This window comes from Spermophilus citellus, assembly GCF_964194105.1.
Source record: "Spermophilus citellus genome assembly, chromosome: 13".
Lineage (NCBI taxonomy): Eukaryota > Metazoa > Chordata > Mammalia > Rodentia > Sciuridae > Spermophilus > Spermophilus citellus.
The window spans coordinates 56,312,269-56,333,639 of record NC_138193.1 but is presented as its reverse complement, the minus strand read 5'-3'; the positions used below and the strand labels follow the sequence as shown (position 1 = coordinate 56,333,639).

The window sequence follows — 21,371 nt, the reverse complement described above, 5'->3', positions numbered from 1 at the left end:
AGCAGACCATTCACAGAAAAGGAAATTAAAAAGTTAAGTTTGATAGCATGCTGTGTAGAGAAATATGTTGAAACAGGCACTCTGAGACATTGTCATGGGAACATAACCTGAAACAAACTGTATGGAGAGGAATTTGGCAACATTCATCAGAATTTTAAAAGTCCCCACCTTAAGGTCTAGCATTTAACACCCAGATATTTACTCTAAACATACATAGGCTCATATGCCAAGTGGCTATAGATAAGAGTATTGACGGTATTGCAGTACTTACTGACTACAGTATTGTTTGTAATAGCAAAAGCAGAGAAACAAGTAGAAATAATTTGATGAAATACTATGCAATCAATATAATGAATGAAAGGCATCGAGATACATTGTTCGTATAAAAGGTGGAAAACAGTATGTGTGTGTGGGGGGGGACTGATTGGAAGTATTGTGTGTGTGTGTATGTGTGTGTGTATTTTTAACGGAGACTGTCTTGAAGGAATATGTAAGAAATTTAATGGTACCTTAAAAGAAAAGATTTCCAATCTGGGTGGGGGGCAATAGTCAGAGGCAGCGGAGGATGAAAACGCATTTCATTGAATAGATTTTTTCACATGATTGAAAATTTTAACCATATCACACATTGCCTAGTTGTAAGAAAAAAATCAACGACGACGACGTGGTGTGGGTTGTTCTCCACTGTGAACCAAGGCCACTGGAATTTCAGAATTGGGTTTTCTTCCCGGCAAATATCTCAACCCCCTCCATATCAAAACTTGACTTTTGATATTGGAATGCGCCTTCTGTGGGCTCCTGCAAGTCCCTGTTTGCTGTATCTGCACACCCATCCTACGGATTAGGAGATCCGAAAGTAAGGCTGTGGCTGGCCCGCAGAAGGTGTCCGGTAAGAAGCGAGCAAAGAAAATACTTGTCTAAAACAGGAAAGAATCTGCAAAATCAGAAGCGTGTCCCTAACGTCTTAGACTGTTACAGAATGTGCTTCCCCCAACCTGGACAGCGCTCAGGACCGCTGAACCTGAAGCGTCGCTGGGCAGCTGCTGGGCAGCAGAGACACTTGGGCGGTCCAGCCTCCTCCGCCCCGCCCCCGGCTTCCCGCGCTCTGCGCCCATTGGCTGGCCTCGCCGGTGGGCGGGCCCCGCCGCGTGAAGCAGAGCGCCCCGGGGCTGATGCGGCGGCGTGCGAGGCGCGCGGGGAGCTGCGCGGGTGCTGCGCGGGTGCTGCGCGCGCGCCGCCGGCGATGCCCCGGGACCGCGTTTCTGCCGGGACTGCACCCCGGCCCGCAGCCGGAGCTGCGACGGCTGGGTCGGTCTCGGCTACCGCGGGAGCGCCGCGAGACTCCGACCCGTTGAAGCGGTGAGCGCTTCCTTTTCCCCTTATGCTCCCCGCCCTCGCCCGTGCCAAGGGGCAGTTGGCCGCGGGTGGGCAGGAAGGGGCGGGCCGACTGGGTGCTGCGCACCGGCGTCCCCGGGACCAGGTCCAGATTCACCCCGTGACTGTCAGTCCCTAAGATGCCTGTCGCGCTTAGTAAGTGGTGTGTGCAGATGTGCCAACTGGTCATCGAGCCGCCGCGGGCACTTGTCCTCGGCCTTTGGTCCAAGCAACTCTGATGTGGATCTGGATGGGTTCGGTGAACTAGACGCGCAGTGCGAGGTCCCGAGAATACCCGGGTTAAGTGAAAGCCCCCCTCGCACTTAACGGTACCTGAGAGGCCGGGCTGAGGGGTCACGCAGCAGCTTAGCTTCTGTGTGGGTAAAATAGCTCGGATGAGCTTGAGCTCTTTTAAGAAAAATTACATTGTAGAATTGCATAATTTGCTCTGTCTCATCCAAAAATAGCTTTTGATGCCAGGATAGTAATTTGAATGCAAAATTGACTCTTCCTCCCCATAGGAAGAAAGTTTTGAGTTTTTTTTTTTTTTTTAAATAACAATAGATTTCTTGAAGGAAATTCTCGGAAAACAGGAAAATAAAAGGAGCCATACATAATGTTCTAAATGATCAATCTTGAAGAATTAGTTTTGTTTTCTCATTTTGCTTAGGTGTGCTTTCACCCACCTCTACATAGACAGGTTCCAGAGTTTGGAACGATGTAAATTGCATCCCCCAGCCCCATCCTACTTAGCCGAGGGCAAATGTGCTGCATCTGGCAGCCGTGTTTGGCCGAGGACTCGGGGCTGACCCCAAGATCCGGAGAGGCTGTCCTGCTGGCCAGGTTGTTTATTGCAGCGATTTGGAGTCATAAGGGACACTGTTCTCGCTCCCGCCTTAGGGGCATTTGATAGCAGCATCAGCTCTTTCTTTTCGCCCTTCTTGGCCTGAGTCTTCTCCAGTCCTCTGAATGGATCAGGCTGGATGGAGGCTTGAAGTAAATAAGTGAATTGTTCTTACTCAATACAATGGATATTAGTTCCATACACCCCTCTCCCAATCTTTGTGGTGTTTGTGGGAGTTGTTTGGAGCCGAAAGTGCAGAGGTTGATAAGACGTTTTGGAAAAACGGGATGCTTTGGTATTGTCATCTTGGCACTTGAACCAAGTGCTGGTAGCATTTGTCTCAGCTTGTTTTGCCCCTTTCCAGCCCTCTGGATTGATTTGAGTTGAACAGGAATGCCTGTTTCCTATCTTGTAAGGATTAGGGAAAGAGATTGCTGACTTTGCCAAAAAAAAAAAAAAAAAAAAGCTGCAATTTAGTCCACTTTCTATGGACTAAATTATATATTTTTTTAAACGAGAGCATATGGAAGGTTGTGGAATACTGTAATTGTTCTTCACTAGGGGACTAGAAAGTACAAATTTTGCTTTGATTCACTAATTAGGAAAAATTTAAATACTTTGAATGCACCTTTTACAATTGCCAATGCTACCATTAATTTACATGTAAAATCAGAAAGTATCCCTGATTTATCTTTTCTATAAATCTCCTTTGAATAAATTTAAAGAACTCATGTGTTGTTTTGCTGTTCCTAGTTGTTATGATTCTTAGTGTTTTCTTTAAATTTTAAGTGTATTTTAGTGAGAGGGATAATAAAGTATAGTATTTCCTTACCTCTTGCCTCTAGGGACAGTTTATACTCGTAAGGAATATAGTAACAATTTATAAAATAGAATGATTTGAAGAATATGTTGAAGATTGCTCTTTTTAAAAAATATGTGTGTTGTGATTTCTAGAATTATTTTTCTGCAAATTTTTGATGTGGTATAATCATTTGAATGCAACATTGGTATTTTTGTTTATTAAATAGTCATGAACTCTTTTTTATATTTATTTTTTAGTTGTAGTTGGACACAATACCTTTATTTTACTTATTTTTATGTGGTGCTGAAGATCGAACCCAGGGCCTCAAACATGCTAGGCGAACAGTCTACCACTGAGTCACAACCCTAACCCAGTTTTGAGCTCTTTTATGGGAATACATCATCTTCCATTAAAGAAATTTTGCAAAATACAGAAAAAAATATATACCTAGTGTTTTCAGTAATCAATTTTGGAGGATTAGTTTTTCCAGTTAGTTTAGACCAGATACTACATGCCCATGTTCCAAATTTGAAATGGTGTCAGTAGTGTTGAATATGCAATTTTTGTGATGAGGGGGTGGGAAGACTTATAGTTTATATTAAAATTTAAATTTTTTCCATTGACATATCAGCAACATCAGAGACTATTATGACTTTTTCTCCTTTAAGAAATGAATGGGATAATAAAATGCTTTAGTAACTGACTATTAGGACTGCTAATGTTAAATGCTGTGGGTTTTTTTTTTTTTTTTTTTTTTGGTACTATGTATCCAGGGTCACTAACCACTGAGCAACATTTCCAGCCTTTTTTATTTTTTATTATGAGACAGGGTATCTCTAAGTTGCTTAGGAACTTTGAACCTGTGCTCCTCCAGCCTCAGCCTCCTGAGCTGCTGGAATTAGAGGCTTTGATTGTTTTTAATGACATTAAATTGAAAGGTTTTTGAGAACTCATTTATTAGTGACTTTTTTACTAAAAGTTTTCTTTTTTTCTTTTTCTCTGAAACTTCAATCTTTTCCTTGCAGCATTCATGTAAGATCTGTGGTTTTGTTATCAAGGTTCAATCCCCTCTTTTTTATCTTACACATGTGAAATTTTGCAAGATTAAAAAATAAATTCTTAAGACATATGAATGTTCTATCATTTTTTATTAAAAAGAAATATGTATAAAAGATTCTGAAATATAGTAAAGATTATACTTGTATAATATTCAGGCTTACTATTTTGAGAGAAATTTTCTTGCATAGTAACATTTAAAAGCCTTTGAGTTTGGGAGGCTGAGGCAGGAGGATTGCAATTTTGAGGCCAGTACTGAGGGAAAATAAAAATCTGATATCATTAAGTTTCCTGTTCCTTTAGATATGGATTGGTTTTCCTTCCTGAAAGATTTTCTGTATCTTTTCTGAGATTGTATGATAGTGTGCTCTTCCAGTGGTTCTTTTTTTTTTCTCCATAGGGCCCTTTTAACCTGAGATCCCCTCTTTTTCCCTATTTGGTAAAATTTTGGTAATTTCTTCCTTTCCATCAATTCTGTTCTCCTTTTCTTAGTTGGACTTCAGAACTTCTGGTTCAAACTTTAAATTTATTATAATCTTTCTTATATTTTTTATATCTTCCTTTCTATTTTTTTCCAAATTCTCCAGGCAAAAATTTCAACTATATCTTCTAGTCCTTCTATTTAGGATTTTATTTTAATCATTATACTTCCAATTTTGTAGAGCTATTTCATATTCTCTGATTGCTTCTTTTCATAATATCCTATTCTTATTTTAGGAGGGCAATGAGTTTTCTTATTTTTAAAGGATATTAAGTGTGGGTTTTGCATTTAGAGTTTTCTTTTGCTTTCTTCATTGTTTCTGCCTTTGGAAGTTTTTTTTTTTTTTTCTCTCTCTCTCTCTCTGTGGCTTTTCCATTTCTTCAGGGAGAAGCTTTCAGTTCTTTGCAGTATAGGATGTAATTTGGGGAGCAGGCCCAGTGAAGGAGAGGGTGTCACAAGTCCCCAAGAACAACTCTAGGTTGAGTGATTAACTAGGAGGACTTCAGAATTCTGCATATACTTGTACTCACAGCTAAGATTTATAGCAGCAAAAGGATACAAAGCAAAATTGGGTGAAATCTGGAGAAAAAGAGGTGCAAGCTTCCAAGATTCCTTGTCCCAATGGTGTTCCATAGGATTGCTTGTTAGTTATGACTGCAGGGTGAAATGTTGTCTACCAGAGAAGCTCACTAGAGACTCAGAACCTGTGGTTTTATTGGGGACTGGTCATGTAGGCACCTTCTGCCTAGCATGTACTGAAATTCTGGATTCCCAGAAGGAAAGTAGGTGTTCAGCATAAACTACATTGTACAATCAATATTTAGGTGCAACAAACCACTCCTATCAGTTAGGAAATTGTGGGAGCCTTCCTGAAATCAAAGTTCCTAAGCATCAGCCAAGGGCAGACCTTGTAAGCAGGCCTTTCAAACGTTAGCAATGTCAGGCCTGCTGTATGAATTCTTCTGCATGGGGACCAAGGGTCTCATAGTTTCATATATAGTCTGACTCACTGTACTGCTTTTCTGCTGCATACTTTATCCTTGCCCTCTATTGGTAACCCAGAGGTCAGTACCTCTTTCCTATGGAGCTGACAAAGTCACTAGGTTGCAAGAAAATGGGAGAATGGCCCTGGGAAAGGGTGCATTTAAACATTATGCATTGTAAACTATGATTAGATGAGGAGTTCTCAAAGTAAAAGAGAATAGAATCAGAGACCACAAGGATTTCAATTAACTTTTAGATTATTGTATGTTGTCGTAGGACAGTGATTCCTGAGACTTGGTAGAAGACTGTTAAGCCTCCGTTGGGGAAGTGGGTGGGTTGTGTGAAAAGACGACTGTTTGCTTTGCTTATTTTCTAAGAATATAGTTGGATGTTGGCCTTAAATCTCAAGATGGATATTGAGTGGGAAGAGAGGGGAAGACATCTTAAGTTAATGGGCTGTGGACCATTTGTTTGACTCTCAGTATTTTACATGGTTTTGAATTAACTGTTAATACTTTAAAATAAAGCAGACACACACACACACACACACACACACACACACACACACACAGAGCCTGCCTGCATTTCCAGGGTTTAAAGATATGAGAGCTCTGGGAAAGCTGAGACTGCTTTAGTTCATGGCTGCAATAGCTGGAGTTGGGGGCAGGTCTGTCCCCCTCTCCCTTTTTTTTTTTTTTAATGGTGCTGGAGATGCAACCCAGGGCTTGTCACATGCTACACAAGCTGTTTACCACTGAGCTACATTCCCCAGTAGCTCATCTGTCCCTTTTGGAGAGGATGTGCTTCCCTTTTGCTCATGACACCAACTTGTGGGCTAAGTGTCCGTAAAAACTTATCCTTTATATTTGTGCTGTTATTTTACTGCTATAGTTTTAAGAAGGAAAGAGTATATTTTGGGTCCTTTTTTCTTTAAAATATAGAAAAACAAAAAGGTCCTTTCATTAAAAAAAGGTAGGGGAAGAAAGAGCATTTTTTAATGTGTAGAAGTGAAGAGAATTCCTATACTTTAATATGTAAACAAAGAGTATTTGTGTCAAGAAAAGATGCCATTGCTGGATGTGATGCCACATGTCTGTAATCCCAGTGATTCTAGAGGCTGAGGCAGGAGGATTTCAAATTCAAGGTCAGCCTAAGCAATTTAGTCAGGCCCTAAGCAATTTAGCAAGACCTTATCTCAAAATCAAAAATAAAAAGGGCTGGGGATGTGGTTCAGCAGTTAAATATCCCTGGGTTCAATTGCTGGTACAAAAAAGAAAGAGAGGAGGTAGGGGAGAGGGAAGAAGGGAGGGAGGGAGAGAGAAGAAAAGATGTCATTATTTAGCAGTCAGCCTTGGGGCTGGGAATGTAGCTTAGCAGTAGAGTGCTCACCCAGCACGCACAAGGCCTTGAGATCAATCCCAAGAATTGCTAAAAAATAAAATAAAATAAAAAATACAAATCAACCATACATAGTAAGCATGATACCTACTACAGTAGTTCCCCTTTTTTTGTTGGGGACATGTTCTAAGACCCCCAGTGGAGTCCTGAAACTGCAGATAGTACTGAACCCTACATACAACCACTGCAGTGGTACCAATTGATCTGGTAACCATGATGGATACTAAGTTACAAACAGGTGGGTGGTATATGCCATGTGACTATGTTGGACAGGTCCTGAGCAGGATAGAGCAGAAAAGTGTTCTTTTTATTTTTATTTTATGCTATTCAGAATGGTGTACAATTTTAAAACTTATGAACTGTTTATTTCTGGAATTTTTTATTTAATATTTATGGACCACAGTTAACCACTGGTAACCAAAAGCACAGATAAGGAGGGAATGTTGTATACAGAAGAGATATAAAAGTGTTGTTTTTGAATTGGTAATTAAATAAGGGAGATATATATAATTATGAGCCTGAGGGCATCAATACAGATATATATATATATAGATGGTCAATTCCTAAAGCAGTGCCTTTTTTTTTTTTTTTTGGCACTACTGGGGATTGAACCCAGGGGTGCTTTACCACTGAGCTATATTTCTAGCCCGTTAATTTTGAGAGAGTCTCATTAAGTTGTCTGGGCTGGCCTTGCGCTTGTGATCCTCCCACCTCAGACTCCTGAGCTGCTGAGATTATAGGTATTGCTCACCAGCCCAGTAACAGAGCCATTTTTGGAGCAGAAATTTTGTTTCTCAAATAAATAAACATATAAATATAATTAGAAATACCATTTCATAGCATATTGAAGACATTGCGAGGATTTAAAAGGCAAGCTACAAAATTAAATTATTTATATCATTTTTAATTTAAGCTCATGCAAACATATTTAGATAATGTCACACACTTAGCAGTATTTGTGATATCTGAAGATTTTAATGGTTGACAAATTTTTTAACTTTTTTGCCCATGAGAATACCAGTATCAGAGGGCCTGTTTGAAAAGTCTGTCAAAATTTAATGAAAATATGTAAAAATTTATTAGCTTATTAATTATATGTAGTGCTCCTGGGATAGTAAATAGTTGAGATTAACATTGGACATGCTGGTGACAACTTGTTTAAAGGAAATAGACACAAATTTAATTCAACGCAGATTTTACAAGGAATAATTTTTAGGCCAAAAGTTTAAAATTGGAACTAGTAGCTGAGTGTGGTGTAATCCCAGTAACTAGAAGCCTGAGGCAAGAAGATTGTGAATTCCACGCCAGCCTCAGCAATTTACTGAGGCCCTAAGCAACTTAGAAATACCCTGTCTCAAAATAAAAACCAAAAGGGCTGGGGTGCCCCTGGGGGTTCAATTCCTAGTACAAAAACAAAAACAAAAAACCCAACCTATGTAGTCATTAACACCATGAACTTGATACTGATACTTGAACTTCAGGTAGTTCAAGGCTTTACAGCACTAGTAGTATGAACAATATATTAGTTTCCTATATGTAGTTTAGGACCAAAAATACTATTTGAACTGTTAAATCATACACATCATATAAGGTAAAATGTGTGCCTCAGTTTACCTATGAAGAATGGCTCAAAGATTTGGCTTGTTTGGTTGACATTATAGTCTTTCTAAATACTGCAGATATTTCTTTATAGGGACATTCACAAGGAGTACCATTATTTATTTGATCCAGTTTTCTCATTTTTAGTTAATTCTTTGTTGCTACCAGAAATTGAACCTAGGGGCCCTTAACCACTGAATCACATACATAGCCCTTATTTATTTATTTATTTATTTTCAGACAGGATCTCACTAAGTTGCTGAGGCTGACCTTGAACTGTTGATCTTCCTGTTGCAGCCACATGACAAGGATTACAGGTGTGCGCCACCATGCCCAGCAATAAATGTTTTTGGAAATTTTTTACAGTAAGGAATATTCTGGATCACTTCAATATGTGCTGAACCTGGTTTCCAGAAATGAAAATTATGTCCTTAAACTTCATTCTCAGAATTATAGAATTTAAGAGTGAATTCCAAGGCAGGCTCTTTGATTTTACACTTTATAGAAATGAACTCTCATTTCTCAGTAACATCATATAAATGGATAGCCACAAATCAAAGTATCAAAAAGGAAACAGAGGGGCTGGAGTTGTGGCTCAGTGGTAGAGTGCTCATCTAGCACATGCGAGGCCCTGGGTTCGATCTTCAGTACCACATAAAAATAAATAAATAAAATAAGGTATATATATAAAAAGTAAACAGAGCATCAAATTTCTACAAATGTTTTTAATTCCCTAAGTTAAAAAAAACACTATGCAAAAATTTCATCTTTTAGTTCAACTTAGTCTGTTTTTCAGTTATTTTTTTTTAAAGAGAGAGAGAGAATTTTAATATTTATTTTTTAGTTATCGGCGGACACAACGTCTTTGTTTGTATGCGGTGCTGAGGATTGAACCTGGGCCTCACGCATGCCAGGCGAGCACGCTACCGCTTGAGCCACATCCCCAGTCCTCAGTTATTTAATTAGTAATTTTAAGTGTGTGAAAGATTGTAAAGTTTGTAGATTATAAAAGATTGTGAAGTTCAGATTCATAAATGGAGAGTTGTGTGCAGTAAGCATGATTAATAATTTTAACATAAAAACTGTTAATTCTGGGGTCTGGGATTGTGGCTCAGAGGTAGAGCTCTCACCTCGAACTGGTGGGACCCAGGTTCGATTCTCAGCACCACATAAAAATAAAGGCATTGTTTTTTAAAAAAACCCTGTTAATTCTGAATATGCCAATTATAATAATAGGTGTTTCTTGTCGCGACCCCCTTGCCCGCAAGGAAGACGCAACACCGGGAATCTTCTTCCAGTCGTTTATTCAGGTTCTCGAGATCTCTTCCACTCTACTCTCTTCTTCATCTTCCTCTTCTTCATCTTCCTCTACCCGAATGCTCCTACCAGCCTTAATAAAGCATCTCAAGCCCCAATGCGAAGCTGCCACGTGGAGCTTTCTCATAGGGTGTTAGAAAACCACGCACCAACTCTCCCAATTAAGGAGTTGTTTGTCACAAACCACAGTCGAGCCAGCGCCATCTTGTAATGGCGACCGCAGTCCGCAGAAACGGCTCACTACAGTTCCCCCTTTTGTTTTCTAAAAACAATACAGGCGAGAGTAGAGGTCCTATCCCACTGTGCAGAAGTGGCTGCATAGTATGGCTCAGCCCCAAGGAGGGCCCTTCCCCAGATCTGAGACCATATCAGCCGACGCTTTTCTCATGGGACGGGGCGTGGACGCGTCTAACCCGCATGCAATAGGACATGCTCTCCTTGAGGTCCACTTCAAGGATCACTCAAGTGCAGTGCCTTGCCTCGCATCCTGTATCGTGACGATGGTGGACGAAGGGGGATAGCTGAGGCTGAACTGTGGCTGTATAGAAATATAACGACAAACAAGTTGGTAACACCCTAAAAGAAAGGCACGGGTAATCTGTGCAAGCCAGACTTGAGGTGAAATGCCATTACTCATACTAAGCCTTCAACCAGGAACCTAATCAGACCCAAACAGGTCAGGACGTTCCCACATGACCGTTATTGGCTGAATATGAAAACAGACACCACAAATCTTTCAAGGCCTTGTGAGCTCCTTCAAGGTCTTGTGAGCTGGCCTCTTTGACATGCACAAAAATCAGGGCTGGATCCAAGCCCTGGGGGCCGGGGGGAATCCGTGCCAGCAGTTCCCCCCTTTTTGTTTGTTGCACGTCAAAGGGAATCAAGTAGCCCCTGTCTTAGGTCGTTCACTGCCCCTACACTGCTTACCCGTCTTTGGGGAGGCCCCATTCCCCTGTCTTAGGTTGCAGTGCAAGCGTGAAAGTTGCCCGTCTCTAGGTACTACAAGATCAGCTTGTTGTTGCCAAGGCGTTCAGTGGTATCTATTCAGCCAGTCATTATTGGGTCTTTAATTGGTTCCGGTTCAACAAGGCATAGAGTAAAAATAAAGAAGAAAAAGGGGGCAAAAGGAGGAAGGCATGAAGCAGGGATCATTGTAGAAAAATCATCTTCGAATTGGTCGGAGACAAACTTCAGCAAGATCATCCTTGGTCTGCAGGCGTTGATAATGGATCTGTATTGGCTTAGAAGTCAGAATGTTAATTTGGTCTTTAATAAATTGTGTCATTCTCTTACCTAGGCAGGGGCCTACAGCAGCTATAAGGAGGAGACCGAAAAGCGGTCCCATTACAGTGGATATCAAAGGAGTTAACCATGGGGTATTTTTAAACCACTGTTCAAACCATCCTTGTTGTGCTTCAAACTCCTTTTGTCTTTTAGCCAATCTTTCCGTGACCTTTTCCATAGTTTCACGGATTACCCCAGTATGATCTACATAAAAACAACACTGTTCCTTTAAGGCTACACATAGTCCTCCTTCCCTTAGGAATAATAAATCTAGTCCCCTCCTATTTTGTAACACAACTTCTGAGAGGGAGGTGAGGGACTTTTCCAAAGCAGTAATTGACTTGGCCATGGCTGTTAAATCTTATAGCTGGGTAGAGAATAACATTTAAGATCTACAGTGGTATTAGAGGATAATTTAGACAGTATTACTACCCCTTCATAATAGGGCGGCCTGGAGGTCAAGCATAGCCAGCAATCTTGGGTCCTGTTAGGACTAGTGGCATTGAGAGCGAAAAAGGCTCCTTGGATCAAATCAAAAAGACGATCTCCAGTTCCAGGGTGTATGGGCCCAGGGGCACAATCAAAGGTTTGATAGCCCACAGTTATTGTTTGACCGCTGGGGGAAGATATTACTGCTGGGGCTATAGGCTGTTTGGGTCCAGATGGGGCCTTTTGATCTCCGAGCACCTGATTGGGTCCTATTAAACTTCCAGTAGGCTGTTCTGTGGTCAATTTAAGCCGAAAAAGCAGGCCAGGATTGTACTGTCCGGGGGTGCAAACACCCAGCCCCCAGAGATATCCTTAAGTCCAATCTGGCTGCTGTTTTCCATTGGAAGTAAACTGAATAGTAATATCTGATTCTCCCTCTATTGTTTGCCAGAAGTGGGTAACATCAGTTTGCCAGACATCATTGGTGTGTAAGCCTCTAGGATTAACACTTAGACTAGGGGAATGAATGAATGGAGCACACACTGGGCATAAGAAAACAATTTGTAGAGTCTGATCACGTGAGCACCCCGCACAGAAGCGTAAGGATTGTGCATTTAGATGGAATTTAGCATGGAGCTAAGGAGTTGATCCGTTTGTAATTGTTCCATGATAGTAGATTGTCTGCCAATATAAGGGGTTGCCTCAATAACTGAGGCTAAATTAGCAACATAGAGACTATCAGTATACACATCAAGTGGGATGGAATTGTATAGTTTAAGGGCCATAATTAGAGCCTCAACTTCTGATATTTGGGCAGACAGTCTAGGAACAGGGTGTCGAATTACTTGAGATCCATCAAAAACAACAGCAAACCCCCCTCTTGCTCCGTCTGTATAAACAGTCTGAGCTCCCGGGATAGATTCCCCTTTAATAATTTTAGGAGAAATAATAGGACATTTTTTGAGGTCTTCTAGAAGTTTATATCGGGGAAAGTGATTATCAATTTGACCTTTGAAATTACAAGGGAAGAGACACCAAAGATCATGTTCTTGTTGGAAATTTAAAATCATATCCTGGGTATAAGGTTGAATGAGAATGTCAAAAGTCTTTCCAAACAGTGCATCACCCAAATATTTGGCCTTCCAGATCAGATTCATCACCAGTTCATAAAAGGGAGTTATTACCCGAGAGTTAGAAGCAGGTAAATGGACCCAATAGATGGGACCTATTTGTCAAAACACTGTAGTAGGAGTTAATTTTGATGGCAGGATTATAAATGATAGGGGTATAGAATAGTTTATCTGGGTAACCTGCATATCTTGTAGGGCCTTCTCTATCAGTCTTAATGATTGTAGAGCCTCAGGTGTGGGATTCTCTTGTAGGGCCTTCTCTATCAGTCTTAATGATTGTAGAGCCTCAGGTGTGGGATTCTCTTGTAGGGCCTTCTCTATCAGTCTTAATGATTGTAGAGCCTCAGGTGTGGGATAAGGAGAGGCCTTAAAATGAGTGGCATTATAAAGACTATTAGAAGAAGGAGGCACTGGGATTAGTACTTCGGAGATAATAGCCAAGGTAGTTATATTTAAAGCAGAGCTATTTACGGGGGTTCCTGAGCCTGATTGTTCCCCTGAGGCTACTTAGCTCAATACAGCACTGAGAATGCTCCCTGAGACCTGACTGGACCGCAATGGGTCCTTCCAGTTAATCAAATTCTTGGTCTTAAGGCTAATACAATGAGCGTTCCCGAAGCCAAAACAAGAAACTCCTGTGAGATTAACTTGAGATTGATTAAAAATGCTTTCCACCTGAGTTAGTGTGAAGGCGGCATCCACTCCATAAGTGCGCAGAGACTCCGCCAGGGTCTTCAATTTATCATCTTATGAGTTTAACATAGAAACCTGTGGAATCAAATTTTGTCTGAAAAAGATATCTTCCGTTAGCATTTACAGGTAGGCATTTTTAAAAATACAGTTTCTGAGTAGCTCCGGTAGAAATCCGAAACGCAGCAGTACAGGTTAGTGGCTGGAAGGCGGGACTAGAAGTCCTGTCTGAGTGACTGTGGAAGAACCAATCGGTAGCCCCCAAGAGTGTGGGAGGTGGGACCAGGAAGTCGCTCTTCCGCCAGGCAGCCCATGGTTACCATGGTGATGCAAGCAACACGGAGTCCGCCGCTCACCCTCAGGGCAAAAGTTCCCCAAGATTTCCTAGCCGACCGCACCTTGCCTGATTTTGTTTGCATTTTTCCCCGCCTGGCCAAGCTCTTACTGCGGCAGCAGCCTGCTCTGTTTCTGGACCATCCCCGCACACTCCGGCTTCCGGGCCGGGGCGGGCTCCTGTTCCCTTTTCCCGGCTGCAGTGGGCGTCCCTGGGCATAGATCCCAGGGTCATAATTAATCTGCTGCTGCGGCACCCATGGCACAGCAACAGAAGGAACACAGAAAACGAAAGTCACAGACGACAAAAAAAGAACACAGAAAACAAAAGTGAAAGTACACATAGCAGCTGCAATAAAATATGAGGCCTACGGGGTCCCGCTCTCGGGGACGAGGGGTCCACTCAGGGACGAGGGGTCCACTCAGGGACGAGGGGTCCACTCACGGGACGAGGGGTCCACTCACAGGACGAGGGGTCCACTCACGGGACGAGGGGTCCACTCAGGGACGAGGGGTCCACTCACGGACGAGGGGTCCACTCACGGGACGAGGGGTCCACTCACGGGACGATTGGTGCACCACTCCTGACGACTGAAAGTTCTGATTTTCCCGGGTCTCGGCACCATTTGTCGCGACCCCCTTGCCCGCAAGGAAGACGCAACACCGGGAATCTTCTTCCAGTCGTTTATTCTGGTTCTCGAGATCTCTTCCACTCTACTCTCTTCTTCATCTTCCTCTTCTTCATCTTCCTCTACCCGAATGCTCCTACCAGCCTTAATAAAGCATCTCAAGCCCCAATGCGAAGCTGCCACGTGGAGCTTTCTCATAGGGTGTTAGAAAACCACGCACCAACTCTCCCAATTAAGGAGTTGTTTGTCACAAACCACAGTCGAGCCAGCGCCATCTTGTAATGGCGACCGCAGTCCGCAGAAACGGCTCACTACAGTTTCTGTGTAGGTAGAATGCACAGAGTATCTTAGCAAATCTCCGAACTATACTCATAAAATTCATCTTTGTTTGAAAAAGAGCCTGTATTTAAGAGTTCTTTTATGATATTAATTTTTTAAAAAAAGACTACTATTCACAAATACAGAGCAGAACTCCATATTACTCAATGGTTTATCTGGGTGGTAACTATAGACAGGTGAGGCACGGCTGGAGGAGGTGGGTCACTGGGGGTCACTGCTTCCTGGCTGCCATGATTGGAGCAGTCTCCTCCACTGTGTCCATCTGCCTTGATGTGCTATTTCATTTTGGGCCTTTTGGACCCGTTCACAATGGACCTGTTGGCCATGGACTAAACCTCTGGAACCATTAGCCAGAATGGACTTTTCCTCCTGAAGTTGTTCTTGGTCATAGTGATGCAAAACTGACTATCAGGGAAATGGTTCCATGTTTTTGGTTTTAAATCAAAGGTGTTTTGAGCTATATGAAAAACCTCATAATTAAATGTTCCTGTTTTTTAATTTGTATTTTTTTTTCAGTTGCAGGTTTATAGTCTTAAATAATAAAAGCTTGGGTCATGTTACATTCCTAAATCATAGTTTGTTAACAATAATGTTTGATTCTTTTTCTGGCATTTGAATTTTTTTATTATCTTGGTGATTTCAATTATTTATGCTACCAAAATTTGTATGTGACCATTATTAACAGTGGGAGGTAAAAATCTCAGCTATGTCATTGGACATGCTGCCTATGAAAATATGGGTATGACATTATTTTAATTCATTTTTCATTGCTATCATTTTTTTCCTTACATAGGCACCAAGTGTACTTTTGTGATGGTTTGTTTCACAGTGGTAGTTTTAGGAACTGAACATGGAAAATTCCTGCTCATTTATTTTAACATTGTAAATACATGTTAAACAATCTATGATACAATGTGAGTTTCTTCACCCTTCTCTTACCCCCTGCTGAATCTTAAATGAGAATTCCTGGTAAAGCTTCAGGGCAAAATATTTAAAAATAATACCTATAACTTTGGTGGGATCTGAGAGGTTCCACCCAAACTCCATTAACATATGTATTTTCTTTAGACATGGAGAGTTCAGGTGAGGTGTGAGATTCCATATTGTATTTTGTAATAATGCCTGAGTTTCTGTTGTTATATCATTGAAATTCTTGGTTTTGAAACAGATGTCTGCGGCCTGTGAGAAGCTGCCTTGTCTCCCTCTTCCTGGCAGTGCTACCCTCACCCTGGCTCGGATGCAGATAGAGCACTGCCTTCTCAATTGCTTGCTGTGTGTTGCCTTTTCATAGAATTATAGACTTGAAAGACTTTAGTAAAGCTTTTGAACAGAGAGGAAATTCTTTTTTCTAAAGTTCTCAAACTAGCCCAAGAAAATAGAAAAAAAGAGGGACAATGGGAAATATTTTCCTAAATCTTCAGTTTGTAAATACTGAATTGTCACTGTTAATATATTTGCATTTCTCTTTGCTCCCATTTGGTCTTTCTTTGGGATCAGATGGGGGAGTGGGAGTTATGTTTCTGAATACTTTCTTCAGTGGTTCCCAAAAGTTTGGTCCCTGGGCCAGCATCCATCTCCTGAGAACTTGCTGGAAATGCATGATCATGTTCTATATTCTAGACCTACCAGATGAGCAACTCTGTTGGGGAGTAGGGTGGATGACAACCTGTGTTTTAACAAACCTTCAGGTGATTCTGATATGTGCTGAAGTTTGAGAATCACCGTCCTATATAGCTTGACTGGTACCTATGTCGGAATTGCATGTAGAAACCTATATGAGTTCCCGAACTTCTTCAGCATCTTCTTGCTTTCTCCCACTGCTTTGGACTCTAGGATAAAGTATATATTATGTGGTAAATAAAGTATATTAAGTGGTAAACTGTGGACATTTAAAAAATTATTTTTAGTCTTAGATGGACATAATACCTTTATTTTATTCATTCATTTTTATGTGGTGCTGAGAATTGAACCCAGTGCTTCACACATGCTAGGCAAGTGCTCTACCACCAAGCCACATCCCTAGCTCAAATAGTAAACTTTATCTCAGCTGACTGGGACTTTGTGATAGTTAGTTAACTACTTCAAGTGACAATTAATTGCCTCAATTAATTATTGAAGTAATGGATGAGACAGAGATGCCTTAAGCATTTTCAAAGAAGTCAGTTAGCTCTGGCACCCTAGGAACTATTGATCAAACCGGAACCTAGGATTTGAGATATGGCCAAGAGCAATTATTCTCATTTTGGTAACTTAAAGTAAGTGATCAATGGGAGAAAAGATGAATGTGTACCATTCAGGTCCAAATTTTAATTGTAAAATATACATAACATAAAAATTTACCACTTTAATTTTTTTTTTTTTAATTTTGGCCAAGGCCACATGGGGCCGGTTAGATACCTTTCTCTCTCTCAGTTACAGTTAGATACCTTTCTCTCTCTCTGTCATTTGAACCACTTTAAAATATACAATTCAGGGGGACTAAGTACATTTATATTATTGTGCAACCATAGCCACTATACATTTCCAGAAATTTTATATCAATCAAAACTGAAGCTCGATATTCATTAAATAATAACTTCCCATTCCCCATTTCCTCCAGCCTGGTTACCACAATTCTACAATATTTATGAATTTAATTATTCTAGGTACTTCATATAACAGGAGTCAAATAAAGTTTGTGTCTGTCTGGTCTTATTTAGCACAATGCTTTCAAGGTTCATTCATACTATAACATGTATTAGAATTTTCTCCTTTTCTTTTTGAGGTACTGGGGATTGAATACATGACATTATGCATGCTAGGCAAGTACTGTACCATTGAGCTAAGTCTCCAACTCCAGAATTTAATTTTTAAGGCTAAATAATATCTTTCTGAATATTTTGATCACATTTTGCTTATTATCTTTTCATCAATGGACATTTGAGTTGTTTCTGCCTTTTGGCTGTTGTGAATGATGCTGCTGTGAACAGTGTGGTAACTATATCTGTTCAAGTTCCTGCTTTCAACTCTTTTGGGTATATATCTAGAAGAGCAATTGCTAAATCATATGGTAATTCTATGTTTAGATTTTTACTAACTGCCATATTATTTTCCCACAGTGGCTATACCATTTTCCATTCCCAACAGTAATGCATAATGTTCCACTTTTTCTATACCCTTACCAACAGTTGTTATTTTCTATTTCTGAATTTTAAAAAAATAGCCATCCTAATGGGTATTAAGTGGTATTTTTTTAATATTTATTTATTTATTTATTTTAGAGAGAGTGAGAGAGGGGGGAGAGAGAGAGAGAGAGAGAGAGAGAGAGAGAGAGAGAGAGAGAGAGAGAGAGAATTTTTTTTTAATATTTATTTTTTAGTTCTCGGCGGACACAACATCTTTGTTGGTATGTGGTGCTGAGGATCGAACCCGGGCCGCACGCATGCCAGGCGAGCATGCTACCGCTTGAGCCACATCCCCAGCCCATTAAGTGGTATTTCATTGTGGTTTTTATTTGCATTTTCCTAGTGATTAGTGATACAGAGCATCCTTTTCTGTGCTTGTTGGTCATCTGTATCTTCTGTGGGGAAATTTTCATTGAAATCCTTTGCTCATATTTAAAAACTGGGGTGTTTTTTATTTTTGAGGGGTTCTATATATATATATATTTTGGTATTAATCCATTATCAGATGTATTGTTTGCAAGTATTTTCTGCCATTTCATGAGTTGCCTTTTCACTGTCCTTTGAAGCTCAAAAATTTTAAATTTTGATGACGTCTATTTATGTGTATTTTCTTTAGTTGCCTGGTAATTATTGAATATGATACTACTTTGGTGTTATATTTAAGAAATCATTGTCAAATCCAATGTTGAGAAATTTTCACACTATGTTTGCTTCTAAGAGTTTTATAGTCTTAACTCCTTTTTTTCTGGGGATTGAAACCAGGGTAACTTACCGTTGAGTTACATCCCTATCCCTTTCCATTTTTTTTTTAATTGAGAGAGGGTCTCAATAAATTACTTAGGACCTCACAAAGTTGCTGAGGCTGACCTTAAACTTGTGATCCTTCTGCCTCTATCTCTAGAGTTATTGGAATTACATGCATGTGCCAGCATGCCTGGCTTATAGTTTTGACTCTTAAATTGAATTAGCTTTTGTATATGACATAAGGTAAGGGTCCAACTTTGTTCTTTTGCATGTTGATATCCAGTTTTTCCAGCACCATTTGTTGAAAAGACTGTCCTTTTCCCATTGAATGATCTTTGTACCCTTGCTAAAAAGCATTTGAACATATATGTGAAGGTTTATTTCTGGGCTGTCTTTTCTATTTCATTGTTATTTATGTCTGTCTTTATGCCAATATCACATTCTTTTTACTGTACTTTGTAGTAGGTTTTGAAATCAGGAAGTGTGAATTCTTTAGCTTTGTTCTTTTTTAAAAAAACATTTATTTTTTTAGAAGTAGTTGGACACAATTTATTTTTATGTGGTGCTGAGGATCGAACCCAGAGCCTAGCACGTGCTAGACGAGGGTCTACCGCTGAGCCACAATCCCAGTCCCCAACTTTGCTCTTTTTCAAAATTGTTTTAGCATTTCAGGATCCTTTGAGATTCCATATGAATTTTATATGGATTTTTTTCTGTTTCTGCAAAGGTATGTTTTTTATTTTGATAAGGATTGCATTGAATCTGTAGATTACTTTGGGTATTATTGCCATTGTAACATTATTAAATCTTCCAATTCATGAATATGGATATCTCATTATTTTTTTTCCTCCTCCTCGTCCTCCTCCTTCTTCTTATTCATGGTGCTGGGAATCAAACACAGGGCAAGCACTCTACCAATCAAGCTACATCCCCAGCCCATTATTTGCCTTCTCTAATTTCTTTTAGCAGTATTTTGTAATTTTTAGTATATGTCTTTTACCTCCTTGGTTAGGTTTATTCCTGTGAACTATTTTATTCTTTTATACTATTATAAGTGAAATAATTTTCTTAATTTTCTTTTCATTATTAGTATATAGAAACAATTAATTTTGTGTTTTGATTTTTTTATCTTTGCTGAATTTGCTTTTTTGATTCTGGTGTGTGTGTGTGTGTGTGTGTGTGTGTGTGTGTGTGTATTTAAAATTATTCAACAGGGGCAAGGGACTACCATTGTGCTTTTTTCCATTTTGTGTGTGGTTTGTCCTAAAACAGTCTAGGAAATAGTGTTTCAATAATTTTAAGGGTTTTTCTGACCACTTATAAAGAAAAATTGTGCATAATTGAGGAGGCCAGACAAGTGAATAGTATTGGATTTCTGACTGTGCAGAACAATTAAGACAGTGTCATACACATTGTAGAATTTGAATTTTGTGTGGCCCTTGACCCTTAAATACCAGTAGCTCCTGGATTGTGGGTTCAGCCAAAGGATAGCCTCTACAGATTTTCATAAATCAGTGGGTAGGTAGGGTTTAGGAACATACTGACTTAGATTGAGAACATTAGAGAAAAATATATTCTTTTAAAGAACATAGGGTCATCAGGAAAGCTAAGTGGCTGGTCAAAGTGGTGCATGCCTGAAATCCCAGTGACTCTGGAGACTGATGCAGGAGGATCATAAGATCAGCAACTCATCAAGGCCCAAAGCAATTTAGTGAGAGCCTGTCTCAAAATAAAAAATAAAAAGAGCTAGGGATATGGCTCAGGGGTAGAGAACCCCTGTGTTCAATCCCCATTTTAAAAAAGAAAAGAAAAGAAAGCTAAGTGAAAAATTAGAGGAAGAGACAAACTGGTCTTTAGAATGGGTTGCATAGAACTGTATATGCTATAGCTGAATAAGGAATTTAAGGTATTTTCAAGGATTATTTTGATCAAAATCAAGGCAAAAACAGATTTCATTTAAGTTCTATCTGGAATTTGAATTCTTAGTTGCTAATACCAGGAAGCTACCAGCAAGTAGATCTGTACTTGAAAGACTCATAATTCTCAGCCTGTAGTATTGGCTTGGTATTGCAGTGTACCCCAGTGCCAGCATATCCCTCCTTCCTCCCAAGGGAAGGGAAGAGACCCTTGAGAGGGGAGACCAGCCCTGCAGTGAGGAAATAAGATAGTGACTAACATAAGAATTATGATTTGATGTAATGTATTACTGGTTTAAACTAAGGGAACCCAGAATGGATTCAGCATAGAGAATTGTCTTGGAGCTGGTCATGGTGGGCATATGCCTATAATCCCAGTGACTCAGAAGGCTGAGGCAGGAGGATGGAGAGTTCAAAGCCAGCCTCAGCAAAAGTGAGGCACTAATCAACTCAGTGAGATCCTATCTCTAAATAAAATACAAAATAGGACTGGGGATGTGGCTCAGTGGTTGAGTGCCCCCAAGTTCAAACTCCAGTACCCAAAGCAAAGAACTATCTTGAGACTTGTAACTATAAAAAGTGACACAGTCTTCCCCTCAGGAGGGCTCGATGAGATGGTTTTCCTTAATTGTAAAGGTTTGGGGCATAGCTAGTCTTAATCTGGCATTAAATTAATAGACTGGATTGTGCCCAGTTTTGGTTAATATGCTTTAAAAATGATGTAGATAGGCAGAAATGGTGGAACATGCCTGTAATCCCATCTACTTGGGTGGCTGAGGCAGGAAGTTCAAATCCAGCCTGAGTGATTTACTGGGATGTAACTCAGTGATAGAGTGCTTTACTAAAATGTGCCAGGCC

At 40.2% G+C, this 21,371-nt stretch overlaps 1 protein-coding gene across 7 annotated transcripts in view; it reads left to right on the top strand.

Moving 5' to 3' along the window:
- The first annotated feature begins 1,143 nt into the window (after nucleotides 1–1,143).
- ZNF638 (zinc finger protein 638) overlaps nucleotides 1,144–21,371 on the top strand; it is a 124,875-nt gene continuing 104,647 nt past the window's right edge. For 2 of the 7 annotated variants that reach the window (XM_081264310.1, XM_081264304.1), the window contains exons 1-2: nucleotides 1,144–1,359; nucleotides 18,048–18,161. In XM_081264310.1, the coding sequence (XP_081120436.1) occupies nucleotides 1,244–1,359; nucleotides 18,048–18,161 (230 nt within the window). In that variant the 5' untranslated portion in view covers nucleotides 1,144–1,243. Of the gene's footprint in view, nucleotides 1,360–18,047; nucleotides 18,162–21,371 lie in introns of those variants that run through there. The other 5 variants (XM_081264311.1, XM_081264306.1, XM_081264305.1 and 2 more) reach the window with 3 other exon arrangements.